Raw genomic sequence first — 14,625 nt, 5'->3', positions numbered from 1 at the left:
GTAATAAAAATATCTAATTAAACATTATGGCATTACATGTAATGATTCAATGGCATTGTTTTATCAGATGGGTATTGTTATCATGTCAATCTGGAGTTTGCAAGAGGAAGGGAAGAATGCACTTCCTTAAAAACTGCTTTCACTATTAAAATAGCTAAGACTGGCCCTGTTAGCTAAGCCACAAAGCTAACAAGGTGTACCATTAAAACATATTTGATCAGCCAAACATTTCTGTATAATAACATGCTTATAGATCCAAAACCAAACATGGATCCAAAAGGTAATTTGTATTAACATGTAAATAACTAGATTACTACATGAAATTACTAACCTCAGTGTTTAAACAACTGTTGCTCTTCTTACAACAGTCATAGCTTTTTTCTTTGCACAATAAGATAATTTATGGGTGCTTATGAACATGGAGAGAGAAATCTTGATTGCAAAACTTACCAAAACAAATTTAACAATCTCCCCTGACTTACACTTGCAACAATCACGTCAGGCACTACTTAATGTTAGTTTACATTACACTATACAATAGTTCCTCTCTGTACTGTATATTATAGCAGTTTGAATCACGACAAGAGAACACAAGTTAGTAAAGACAGGTATCATTTACCTTCCTGTTTGTTACTACTACCAGAAGACTATCACCATACTGTGGTCTCTGTGTTACCCTGAGAGTCAGGACAGACAGTTGCTACTGTGATGTCAGATACACTCTCAGTCTCTGATGCAGAGGAGGAACTATGAGACAGGGCTGGTGAGCTGTACACATCTGTGATTGGTGGAAGGGGGGCTCTAAGGAAAGAAGGAGAATCAGAGTTTCTTGTTAATCAATTTTTTATTCTAAGTTTTCAATTCAATCACACACACACGTTAACTTGGAGGTTCTGTTTAAATATCCCTTTGTCAAAATGATTTAATATAGCAATACAAACTCATATAAACTAATTAAAAGTAAAGCTAACTAGACAGGAATACAAATTAGCTGAAAGATGTCACAAAAACTGGCGATAACAGAACTTATTATAAAAAAATGTAAAGAAATTGAGAGTCCTTTAATGTTTTAGGAATTTTTAAAGCAGTGTTTTTAATGCTTATATATGTTTTCACTTGTAATTCTCCGCCATCATATTTACATGTTATAGCAGTGCAACTCTTATAAACCTACAAAATATCAAAATTTCAAGCTTGACGTTACCACACTTTATACAGTACTTTCGTCAGATTTTAAAAGTTTTGTGTGAATCATAAATCATATTACTATTTTTGCATAACATTTTGTAAGAGAATTACATCCAAAGTATAATATCAACTTTTGAGTTTTTTTGTGAGAAGATAATATTCAAATCTTACTATCTCGTCAATTACCAGAATCACAGAGCAATTAAGCAAAACACTGTACACATTGGTATAAAAAAATCAACTAAAAATAGTATAGTTATTTCATACTCTTAAATTTAAATAAACAATAACTAACATGTCGAAGTTTTGGCAGTTGTATTTTCTCTCTAAAAAGTTATGGAGGCAGAGCCTGTTCCACATATACTGTGGTGCTGAATAGTATCTGGAGTTACTGTGTGGTTGCCTTCCTTCTCCTGATCCATGTGATGAGGGATGTCTGGGTTGGAGGTGCTGGACAGGAGGTCATTAGTTGTACAGTGGCTACTTGAGTATTCACTAGTGTTCTCCTCCTCAGAGATGTTGCCTTCAGAACTAAGAGTTGACACAGACTGCCTGCTACTTTGTGTACGTATTCCAACTATCCTGTGAAAGAAATCATATTTATTTTCACAAACAGAGCTACCAATATTCTCTACAAACCATCTTGGATAGTTTCACTATATAAAGAATTAAAAAAAAAAGCCATGAGATATCATAAACAGCAATTATATTAGTAAGCAAAATTCTGAAAAACTAAAGTAATTGTAAGCCTGATTAATTTAACACAGAACTACCTGTACAGGAAGTTAACTTGGCACAGGATTACCAACATGGTAAGCTAATTTGACAGTCTACAACTGTTTCATGGTACTGATTATCTATCCATACATAGTAAAAAAAATATTATTCACCTAACAAATATTTAAACTTAATGTAAAACTGTGTGGAAGCTCTATTCATCTGCATTGGCGAGCAATTATTTATGGATAGATTTTCACAAGTAAGTTTAAATCTGGTCAATCATCAAAATGAGCCAAGTTCAATCTCCTGTAGACTTAACTAAAAACTAGGCATTATTTACGTTAACTAATTAACATATATAAAGTTTTATACACTTGGGTCTATAAAACTTTATAGACATTTTGAAATTTAGTATAGTTACTGGAGATGTTAACTTGCATATTTTTCAAAACATATAAACCAGTTCTTAAAACTATATATCTGATTATAGATTAGTCAAGAAGTTTCTTTTTATTTCGTTAGTAAGACTTAATTTTTGTATAATATTATACTATTCTTTTCTACCAATATACTGTTCAAATTATTAAGTATTTTATTTAGTAGTTCCTATGGGAAGAAAAAAAAATTTGATAATTTAATAGCTATGATACCATTACATCAACATTTGAAGGATTAACTAAATACTATACCATCAATAAAAGAAACTTTTTAATCATTGATTAACATTAAATCTATGATGCAAGAAAACAGATGCTTGTGGAAAAACCAAAATTAATCCTACTCAAATATATTTACAAGTTACTGTTTCCAACAAAAACATTTTGAACAAAATTTCATTAAAAACTAATGAAGTGAACCTTTGATTTCTAAGAACACAATCATCACTATCATCAACTCCCCCTTCCTCTTCTGAACTTGTGTCATCATGTACCTGTAAAGAAAATAAAGAACTGAGTAATCTTGATGGTATAAATAAAAGTTCAGAGACACTGACATCTATATATTTAAGACAACAGTTTCCCTTACAACAGCTGCACGAGTGGCTGAAACATTGTTATAAAGTTTAAAAAAAATTCCCCTCAAAAAGCTAAACATCTGTATTTTTATCTAAAGTGTACAGGAAATTCGTTATCTTTACAATAAATTAAATGTATAACCACATATTTATTCTAAGACAGTACACAAATTTCATCTATGTGAATATGTGATATTGTACACTTAAAACAATATGATCATCTTTATTCATGTAAAATATTGCACTTTTATAACACACAAAGAGCAGAAATAAAAACTTAAGTCTGCACAGAGAATCAAGTTTAGTAAACAGGTATGTTACGATAAGACTAACGAGTATACAATAAGCACAGTTTAAAACTCGAAAAATTCCTAAAACTCAAATTGAGTGTGACCAAAATCTAAGTGTTTCTAGATATTTGCAACATTGACACCTATTGTTAAAATTTGAACAAATCTTAAAGATGACCTTGAAATAAATGTTTTTAACCTCTTTCATGAGAAGTTACCCAACAATCATAAATTATGATACACTATGAAATAAATTAGTTAAAAAGGTATTCAAGCAATTAGTACTAAAGTATTGTCTTTTAAACTGAAATTTATAATAAGTACCTATATTATAACAATATTCTATCTGTTTCAAAAATGTGATTTTACTCAAGTTTTGTTCCATCCACAGTATCCTTTAAATTTTAGAGAAATATGGTGTTTAAGTTGCATATTTCCCTCTAATAATTAATTCACTGGATAATTAATATATATCCTTAGTTCATTAAAGCAATAACTTGTTTAGTGCACTGAAATCTATTTCACAATCTTTTTGAAAATGAATGGAATGACCCTAAATAAATCTGGCCAGTTTTACTTATTACTATAATATTTTAAGACCAGTAAAAATTCTGTTTTACCAAAACTTCCCAATTCACATATTTTATATTATTAAATAATGCTATTCTAAGCCCAAATCAAAGGGTTCCCAAATTTTCAATTACAAAACCCTATGAGAAAATATTTTCATTTATTTTTAAATACCGCCTTGTCTTGAACAATCAATTATTACACATTCACGAATCCAAGGTTTGAAACTTATACGTAGCAAGTACTGTTAGTAATTCTTAATCTTATCTATGCTGATTTATTCAGTATATCAAGAGAAAACTTTAAAAGCATCCCAATTAAATGACAGTATCAATTTTGTTTTGAAACTGGATCTAAATATATTTAATATTTCACAACTCTGCAATTCAAATTTGAGCCATAAGCCTGTTTATTAGATTTTTATATGTTAAAACAATATTTGAAAGGTCTTCGTCAAGACATTTTCATCAACTGCATAAATAATAAAAGTAAAATACATTCAAGTACTAATAAATCAAATTAAAAACAAAACCAGAAATAAACACACATATTTAAGTTCAGAAAAATATGGAAAACTGTTAAGTCACAGGAAAACAAGAGTTTTGTAATAGTAACCAGTACACATAAGTTATACAAAGACAAAAGTTAACACGGAATTTAAAACTAATGCACCCCTAGTGATAAATACTCCTAAAAATTATGTTGAACACACAAGAATTTAAAAGAATGTTCATAACACTTATAAAAGATATTGTAATAAACACTCAATACTGTACAAAACAACACTGACACATATCACAGAAAAAATACATTTTAATCTCACTAGTCAGATAAAGAAATAGTTTCTGCTTAATTCCTTTGTCAAACAATCAATTTTTCAACCTTAACCACTAATATTATACAGTACACAAGTACAGTAAATCACAATATCATACAGTACACAAAAGGAGTATTATGTTTTCTAATGAATAATTACCAATTTCAAACATTTCTTGAAAAAAACAAGATTTTAGTATAAACATCTAATGTTTTTGAAATGTTTGTGTCTGAAAATATAAATACATGCGGGTTCAGGCTGATTAAAAATATATAGGTTTTATAAATAATCTTTAAAGGAAAAAAAAAGCATTACTTTAAAAATATAGGTTTTAACAGGACTAACATTATTACCAATAGCACAAAGTAGGTGTCTTAACTCTGAACAAAAAGCCTGTACAGAGTTCTTAGAAATATTGGCTAAAAATTAAAAGTTGGAGATCTAAACCACACAATACTTTACATTTAATATTAATGCTACAACTGAAGAGCAGCTTCCAATTTATATATAATTCTATAAATGTATTTAACCCAAGCACTAGATTTAGGCCTAGATCTAAAATAAATCATAACATGTCCATACAACCTTGATTTGATATTTAGATTCACAAACACCACCATCCAAATCTAGATCTATCTATGCTCTAGGATAGGCTACTAAGCTCTAGGTCTCAGCCATAAGACAACTCGTACAAGCCCAATGTAGGAAAGCACTCAGACAAGAAGTTTGATGTGAAAATAATGAAAATTTGTTGTAAATGCCCATTGTATTTGAACAAAAAAAACTAACTTTGCAAAAATATACACTTACAAGTTTGTTTTTTGGTACTCACAGACCTTTTTTGGTACCTATAACAAAAACAAAATACTCACCCAGGTGGTGCTTCAAAGAAAAAGTGTCTAATTACCTTGTAAATAAGAAACTGATTGAATTACAAAGGCTCAAAGGATGATATCAACTAACTTTTATAAGTACAGATCATGTTTGTTTTGGCTATTCAGAAGTATGTTTGTTGATGTAGTTTTGTGCAACTTTGTACAAAGGTATTCCAGGGGTATCTAGGCTAACTGTTCCTCATTTTGAAGTGATACACTAAAGGGAAGAATGCAACAAGACAGCACCACCCACTGCCAACTCTTAGACTACTCTTTTATCAATGAATAATTAAACTGAACTTTGCATCATAAAGCTCATTAGCTGAAACGGCAAGCATTTTCAGTAATGGGTTTCCTTCCTACAACCTGAAAGTTATGAGTCAAACACTAACAACCAGGCCATACATTGAACATAATTGATATAGAAATTATATTAGAGGTTCAAACTTGCAAATGATTTCACCAAAACTAACTCTTAATTTGACCCAAATGATAACCTACTGAACAAAATACAAAACATCATTTTAAACAGGTTATATTTTAACAGTTCATAAAGAAAATATACATTCTATAATTACAAATAAAACACCTAACTTTGCTTACAACCTTAAATAATTCATAGATGTCTAAATTAAAGAACAAATTACAAAATACAGATACCTAATTTAGGACATAACTCCACTGTGTGTGGACACATACATATAATTTGTTTTATTGTTATTGCTTAAAAGGGAACACAGAAACAAGAGCATTACATACTTGAGAGTTTATATGAGGACCAAGAGACCACCTATGACCACTAGTAACAGGAGTGGGAACTGAAACAGCAGTGGGCGATTCATCACTATCACTGATTATTCGTTTTCGTCGTTGGCTTATCTTTGGACTTAGACCCTCCTGTACCAATGGAAATGAGGTGGTTGAGCCTCTTCCACTCAATTGTTGGTTGTTCTAGGTTTATGTTCAGAACCAAGAGTATCTTCTCTTGTGTTCATATTACTATCATCATAATTTTCATGTGACCTTGAACATTTTTCAGAATTTTTTTGTGAGTCTGAGGGCTCTATAGAGTCTCCTTGCTCTTCAACTGAAGTTTCAACACTTCTGGAAAATTTTTTCACACATTTGGAACATTCAGTATCACTTAATGAAGAGTGACATTTCTTACAGAAGGCATTACAGTTGGTTTTATCACTATGACATTCAGATTCAATGTCATCATCTTCAACTGGCTGAGCTTGTAATACTAATGGTTTTGTTACATTAACATCAGGACTTGTCAAGTCAGTCTCACTTAGCAAATCCATTCCATCTGTCTGAACTTCACTATCTACCACACATGGTTGTTCTTTCCTTGGACTAGGCTTAGGAGAAGAATTATGACTCCCAGATCCTCCAAATTGGTATGTTCCTGAACCACCATAGCTGCCATTCCGGCGATGACGAGCACGGCGAATCCGAGATTTTGCTGAAAAGTGACTGGATGGTGTGACAAAATTAGAAGCTACAGCACCTAGCTTCTGAGGACTTTCAGGGCTGTAAATAAAGTATATTCAGGTTATTAATTTATAATATTACTCCAAACACATGTAATCCAAAACTGTTGTCTACAAACTGCACCACTCACGTAAAGATTATCCTCAACTCTTAGTACCCAGTTATTTAAACTTTATCACATTTCTTAAAATTCACTCAATTATAAATTTTAAAAAGAATCACAACTTCACAATACTTTAAGGTTTAGTTACATTGGTATAGGCTTAGTATGAAAGTATCATCTCTATTATTTTATGTTTTCAATATTATTGCAATATTATTTTATGTTTATTTTATGCAATTCATGATGAAAAAGTTCTTAAATACAATGAACAATTTAGGTGCAATGAGTGATGGGCAAACAAAACTTGAAAGAATCATATTCAATAGCTAAATGCTTATAACATTAATTTGGTTGCAAAAAATGGTTAAAACTAAACAGAACATTTCTGATACTATGAAGTACTGTTTACAGAAGTTTATACTGAAGTTTCAGATTCTTTGTTAATCTTCAGTACAAGAAAGTAAGAGTTGAGGTGTTGGGTTAAGTACTAGATAACACTTCCAGAGTTTCCTTTATTAATGTTACCAGTGGCTTTCTAGTTGTATACTGTTTTACTGACTCCCCATTGTTTTTATTTTTCTAGCAACAAAATATGGTACATTGTTCCCCAACAATCTTGTTCCACTCCACTATTACAGAGAAACTTATTATTCTGCCAGTAAAGGGCTTCTCTTTAAAAAATGTTAACTTCCTCACACTGTGTTTTTTACCCATATATACATACATCAGGTGAAAGTATTTCCATGCAGTTGCTTTGCTTTCTGTCTGAAGACTAACCAGACTGAAATTAATGCAGTACTATCTGCAACCTGATTTCAAATATTCTTTGCAACAACGTTTATTTACAGTTCATTGCTTTCAGTAATCCGGTGGAGAGGTTGCTTTATGGCATCTAGCTTTGTCCTTGTGCTGCTTATGAGTAGCTTGAATTTGAATTTTCTACCAGCTATCACATTATCTGTGATGTAGGAATAATCTATGGTTATGATGACAGTTGACTGTCCACAGTGGTTTTTATACAGGTGATGAAGTGACTATTTCTGCATCACTCTCAATGGTCTTCTGTCTAAACAGATTTTCACAGATTCTAGTGGAACCAGATGTATTCTCCACATAGACAAATTATCTTACTGGTGACTGTGCAACACCTTTGTTCACCCATGACTGTCTTTTGAGGTGTCTCTTAGGAACACCCTCTGCTTGGTTGGTGTCTTTGGAATTGCCATCGAGCTGGAACGTCCCAACTGAAACGGGCAACAGTGAAAAATTTTCCTTATAAGCACAGTATTGTTGGTTATCTGCAGTACTAGTGATATAAAAAACGTAGAAGGTTCTAATAATAAAAAATATTGGTTTTTCTAATGTTATTTCAAGAAAACTACATCTTTTGTATTTTTGGAACCTTTCTGAAAAGCCAAAACCTGCAAGTACTGTAACTCATTCTCATCTTTAAGCAAAATTAATATGAATCAAATACTTCATAGTATATCCACTCATTAGTATTCTACATATGTCCAAATCATGCCAGAAGAGCAGAAACATAAAATAGAAATGCATTATTACCTAAATCAATATGAATTGTTAAGCCTATATAACTAAACTATGATTATCATTTGTGTGAATGATACAAAAAGACAGCATTTACTCTGAAAATATTTTGATTTATGAACTATAATTTGTGTAGGAGAAAAATTTTCTGGTTCTGTAACTTTAAATTGATGATAAACTATCCTCTAACTTACCATAAGACTGTCTCGTGTTTTTTGTTGTTTTCACATTTTGCACAAAGTTAATCAAGGGCTATCCATCCTAGCCACCCACAATTTAGAAGTGATAAACAAGAGGTAAAACAACTAGTCAACATTTCTCACTGCCAACTCTTGAGCTACCCTACTTGAACAGTGTAACCATGTTTGGTGATGGGAGATAAATCCACAACTTGAAGATTGCAAACTGAGCACCCTACACATCAGATCATGCTATATAGTTTGTATAAAACCTATATTTTAATTTTTAATATTTAAAATAATCATACTTATTTATACAAACCTGGTTTTTTCTGACTGTGACTTATAGCTTCGTTTCTTGCCAAGTCTTACATGGGCTTTCAGCAGTGGTCTTACTATATGCTTTTTATGAGGCTTTAATCCCGAACACTGTTGTATAGCTTCTTCCTGCCTATAAGATAAAATAATGTCACTAATCAGCAAAATAAATTTTATTTGAAGAAATGAATAAGAATCTGAAGAAAAGTATATACAAGGAAACTTTTACAACCAGTAAAGACAAACAACTAAAGTTACAAACTTCAAATTTAGGTAACTTTATGGTTGATAGCACTGAACATGTAGAAATATAGTTATACAATACTTCAATTTTACATGCAACTAGTCCAATGGATACAAGTTTCACAACGTTTAATTCTTTAATCAAACAATCTAATCCATATTCAGTAATGTAAATTCCAATACTAGCTTGACCTTTAATAATTATTCTGAACAACTCTATATGTGTAGATTTGTAGGAAGTATTAAATGGAATTATTCATGGAGCAATATTTATTTTAGTGCTGTTATCTTATAATCTAATCATGTAGTCACTCTTCCACATACTATAAATTAGGCCTCACTTGACAACTTTTTTTTTTTTTTTTTAGTGATTTTCAATAAAATTTTGAATATACTATTGTCTTCAAACTATGTTAAGTTGTAGAAAACAGGAAAAAAATTCTGAGAGAATAAACTTTGTCACTCACCATAGGCTAATCTCCATAACTCCACAAATATAATTCTTCAAACAATATTTACTAATTATTACAATATAGTATTACAGCTTTAAAAATCACCAGTTGAATTGATAATGTGGAAATATAAAACTTCCAGTTTGACTTGTACATAAGTTTTCATGCAAAATCTTAAAATCTTTTTTCTATAAAATCAAATAAGGGAATTTAAAGACAGTGAAACAAAACTACTTCCAATCTTCCATAAACTATATACTAACGTTCAGATGATTTTAAGTTAAGCCCCCTTCTAAAATTACAGCTTTTGATTTCATCATATTAATATATAAACTGGTTGACTTACAAAACTTTTAAACATACTTAACATACATAGTTGTACTGTTGTGTACTGTTATTACTGTTGCACAGTAATAAAGGGCACCTAGTTGCTTTAGAAATGATTTAAGGCAACCTGTCTGAGAGAAGATGCCCAGAGAATAAGTGCTGCTTCATCTATCAACCAACTAGTCCAGAGAAGCAAGAAAGCTGTCTCTGTGAAGAACAGCCCATGTCATAAACATTACCACTGTCATATCCATCTGATCCATCATTAAGCAAATGGGGAAGTGAAACTTTTCTAGCAGGGCAATGCAAGACCACACTATTATGGCACAGCTTTAAGACAAACATTTGTGAAGTCTACATGAGCCTGTAGAACATCTGCAGGACTGGCTAACCTTTATTAGCTGTTTGTGGTTACACAGGAAGAGAGAGTACAAAATGTCCCACACCAATCTACTCAGAGTCTGATCAGGTCCTTGCATCAACAATGTATAGATTGTATTTATGCTTTAGGTGTTCACACCTGATACTAACCTTTGTTTGAAAGCGAGTAATAAAAACTTACCATGTTTCTTTGATCTGATGCTTTGTGAACATTTTTGATGACTTTGTTTCATATCTGTGTTTCAAATATGTGAATATATCCAATTAGACTCGAATGTTGCATTTCTTTTGTACATCAATATGTAACAAACTATTACAGACATGCACACAAAATGTACATACGATGGAACCTCTCTAAGTCTGCATTTCCATAAAATTGGACAATTTTCTGCACCCAATTTTTTAATTAAGTTTTCAACATATAAGAAAGGGACACCTTGGAATTCAAAAATCTCAGAAACATCAAGACACACTCACCCTTACCTACCCATATCTAGCAATTTATGAAATGAAACTTGTTAGTTTAAGATAGAAGATGTATTATACATGTAAGAGCAGAGTTATTTATGATATATATTTTATTACACCACCCATTTTATAATCAAAATTCCAGTTTGTTGTAGAAAGGTTAATCAACATGTCAACACATACATTAATGACGATTAGATAATGTATATGAAATCTGTGTACTAAATTTTTTATATATGAAAGAAATAAAGTTTGTCCAGATGTTATACATTTTATACTAAATTGTGCCATTATTAGTACATTTGAAAAGGTGCTTGAAGACTTATTAAAACTTAAGAAAGATTATCTTATATTGCTACAATTAACAATAATTAGACAATCAGCAACATTTAGGCACTCAAGGGACATTTACACATTTATATTTCATTACAGGGAATACCCTCTATAAACTTGAAAACAAACTAAACTTTTGTTCAGTTTAGAACAGTAACATAGTATACACAAGTAAATAACAAGGAAAACTTTTCACGTGTAAAAGCCTTTAACTTTCATGCTATTACTAATAAAATAATGACATGAGATGACAAGTGAACACGTGCTGGTACTGTATAAAGTCTAGGCTTACAGTTAAGCTCTTTAGTAGTCATGAGCCTATGCATAAAAAAATTAGAAGTATGAAATTCTTTCTACTATAATGTAATCATATAAAAAATGTCATTATAATTATTCTTTAACTGATTTCTCTCTCATACTATTTAAAGAAATACAGGTAATTTTCATTGCTAAGTAATTGTAAGTCTTTATAAATATTATATTTTCTGTAGAAGCAATAGATTTTTAGCACAGTTTGAAATACCAAAATAAAGATGGTTACAGATATGCACCATTAAATAAATAATCTTAAAAAAAATGGCATTGTATTGAACTCCTAATGAAGCTTTCACAGTAGGGAAACAGATTTTAAATTCATTAAATTTAAATTAAGAGATAAATTAAACATTAATATAACCCATGTATTCGAGTTTACAAGAATTAAGTAATCCTACACAATACTTACTTCAAAAGTTCCCTTTCTCTCTGTTCTAGTTGCAATAAACAAGCTGCCAACTCCATATACAGGTTATTGGCACGTTCTAATTTACGTTCATAATGCTCACGAATGTCTTGAGCATGTCGTAATTCATCTCTTCTTCTTCGCACCAGATCTTTCTCCACAATAGAAACATGATTTCCTTCTTGCTTTATTTCATTCATGTACTGCTTTATCTCTTCCTTCCAAGAAGCCTGATCATAAAAAACATAAGTCTTACTCGTAAAACCTTTTACAAAATGTGCAAATGAGTAATCCCCGTTTCATCCTAACCTCCCTTTACATCAAAACACTTTTAGCTAATGGCAAACTGGGTACTTTTTGGGAAGAAAGTTTTTTCTAACTTACAGTTGTAAGAGAAATATTATTATAGTATAATGTATCTACATATATTAGTGAATCCTTTATATTAAATACTTTTCTAATTATCCTTTTCTAGCATAAAAGAATAGCCTAGCAGTGGTTAATAAAGGATTCTTACAAATTTAGCTGGATAACTTAAAACTAAGTGAAGTGATATAACAACATTCTCATTTAATTTCAGCCTAAGTATGAAATTATGTTCATTCTGCATGATATTTTTTTAATTAAAATCTAAACATACAATTATAATACTCAGGAAAGATGGCAAAGTGTTTACATCATCTTTGGAAAAGGAAGCATAACTTAATGGTCAAGACAAGAACATTCTGAAAAATATTTAAATGACTTTTCATGTGTAACAAAATAATCCTTAAATGAAAGAGATTAGCCTGTGATTGTAAACTTGCTTACACAAAACTATATCATCATTCAAGAAATTCAATATTTAACTAGAAAGTTATTTCTATTACTATTTGACAGAGCTGTCGCTACATGCTTAAAAGATTTGGGGCTCGGACCCATAGGCATGTGAATTTTCAGCATGATATTGGTTATGGTGTTCTACTCTGATTTATCAAGAAACTAACTGGAGATTTGTAACATTTTCAAACAGAACCAGAGCATGGGCTCCATGTGCCAGTACCTAGTGACTCCTAAGTTATTACAGGAAGAAAACTTCATGAGGTAAGCAGGCTTGACATGTTCCACTTGACCAGTATGGAACAGAAACCCACGTTTTATTCTTTTCCAAAAACCAATTCACTAAATTTCTGCTTTAGCAACATGGCTGACAGTGATTTAAGATGTTGCTGACTGAGTTTTCTAATAAGAGTTTTGAAACAGTTTCAAAACATTACTTATTTTGGTCAATTCAATTAAAATTGTACTTCCTAATTAAATACAATAATCTGAACCAGAATCAACAAAATTTTGGTTACACTACTACTTGAGATTGCATTAAGTGTATTTTCCAATATTACAGGTACAATCTGTCATTCATTTCTAATACTAGAATAAAGAGAACCTGTGGAACCAACAGAGATCCACACCAATGAAACGTTTGGAACTTCTTGTCAAGTGGACTGGACTGTTCAACTAAACAAGTAGAACTTTGTTCCATGGAGGTACAATTTAATCAAAGAAAATGGTCTAGATTTCTTTATGCTCACAAAATTTAAGATTTCTTGAAGTGAAATAAAAATATTTCAAAGCATTACTTACCTCTGAAATACTGAAATCTTTTCTTATTGAGCTTGCCTTAGTATATCAACAAACTATGAGACTCAAATGTTCTAAATGTCCTTTAAACAATGCAAAGCAAGTGTTACTTAATATTTCACTTTCTCATCTTTTGAACACCTTATTACACATGTATTAGTTCTTAAATAAGCTCTGATTTCCAATCATAATTTTGATTTTACTGAAAGTTTCAGCCACCATGAAACCCCAGTTATAGATAAGAAAGTACTGCAGATGTAAATACTTTTTGAAATTCATTTTAAGTTAACAAATATAAAATTCAGAAAGTCTTGCATCTGGAATACCAAAAGCCAAAATATTAACATTTAAAAGGAGATGAGAACTGGTAAACACGAACAAAATGGAAAATACTAAAATTACAAGATAAGATGATAATCTAGACTACACAAAAGGTAGCTAAATCAGAGTACAATTCACAACCAGAAAAATTATTCAGGGAACTGGAGTAAAGAAAGAATAAGTGGAGCCAATCAGTCGTATAAGAAGATTGGACCTAAATAACACTCAGGTATTTTCTCAATAGAGCATCTCTTTTGCCCATGATGCCCTGTAATAAATGCAGAGACTTCAGTATGAAAGTACTAATGATATATATCGCACTTATATTGGATAAGAACAACTCTCACCATTATGGAGTGTCTTATTTATTTGTTCAACATTCACCATTATAGTAGCCTGGGTTCTATAATATGAAGAAATGTCTTGTTTGGTTGAAGCTCATTTCTTAAGAAGTATGATTTATTGTTGATGCAATGATATGACCAAATGACGACCTCAGTGATGTTCATGTTAATCCCAAAGATTCTCAGTAGAGCTAACCGTGTTGATCAGTTTTTTTTCAAATAAGTTTTGAGAATCATCTTGAATGAATAATTTTGTCATGGTAGAAATGCATCATTTTTTGTTCAGATGTAAAAACTG

At 31.0% G+C, this 14,625-nt stretch overlaps 2 protein-coding genes across 8 annotated transcripts in view; both read right to left on the bottom strand.

Moving 5' to 3' along the window:
* Positions 1-1,514: 1,514 nt before the first annotated feature.
* Positions 1,515-6,408, bottom strand: LOC143228330 (uncharacterized; the record flags this gene model as incomplete). Its single annotated transcript, XM_076459599.1, has 3 exons — positions 1,515-1,770; positions 2,766-2,839; positions 6,235-6,408. Coding segments are annotated over 3 exons (504 nt in total), but the record flags the coding sequence as incomplete, so codon positions are not given.
* LOC143229020 (mitogen-activated protein kinase kinase kinase 13-like) overlaps positions 6,388-14,625 on the bottom strand; it is a 50,338-nt gene continuing 42,100 nt past the window's right edge. For all 7 annotated transcript variants that reach the window (XM_076460665.1, XM_076460660.1, XM_076460659.1 and 4 more), the window contains 3 exons: positions 12,049-12,275; positions 9,125-9,253; positions 6,388-7,011 (listed from right to left, as the gene is read on the bottom strand). In XM_076460665.1, coding sequence (XP_076316780.1) covers positions 6,411-7,011; positions 9,125-9,253; positions 12,049-12,275 — 957 coding nt within the window. In that variant the 3' untranslated portion in view covers positions 6,388-6,410. The remainder of the gene's footprint in view (positions 7,012-9,124; positions 9,254-12,048; positions 12,276-14,625) is intronic.

This window comes from Tachypleus tridentatus, chromosome 10, assembly GCF_004210375.1.
Source record: "Tachypleus tridentatus isolate NWPU-2018 chromosome 10, ASM421037v1, whole genome shotgun sequence".
NCBI lineage: Eukaryota > Metazoa > Arthropoda > Merostomata > Xiphosura > Limulidae > Tachypleus > Tachypleus tridentatus.
Note: the sequence above shows the minus strand (reverse complement) of the source record. Positions and strands in the feature narration are given on the sequence as shown.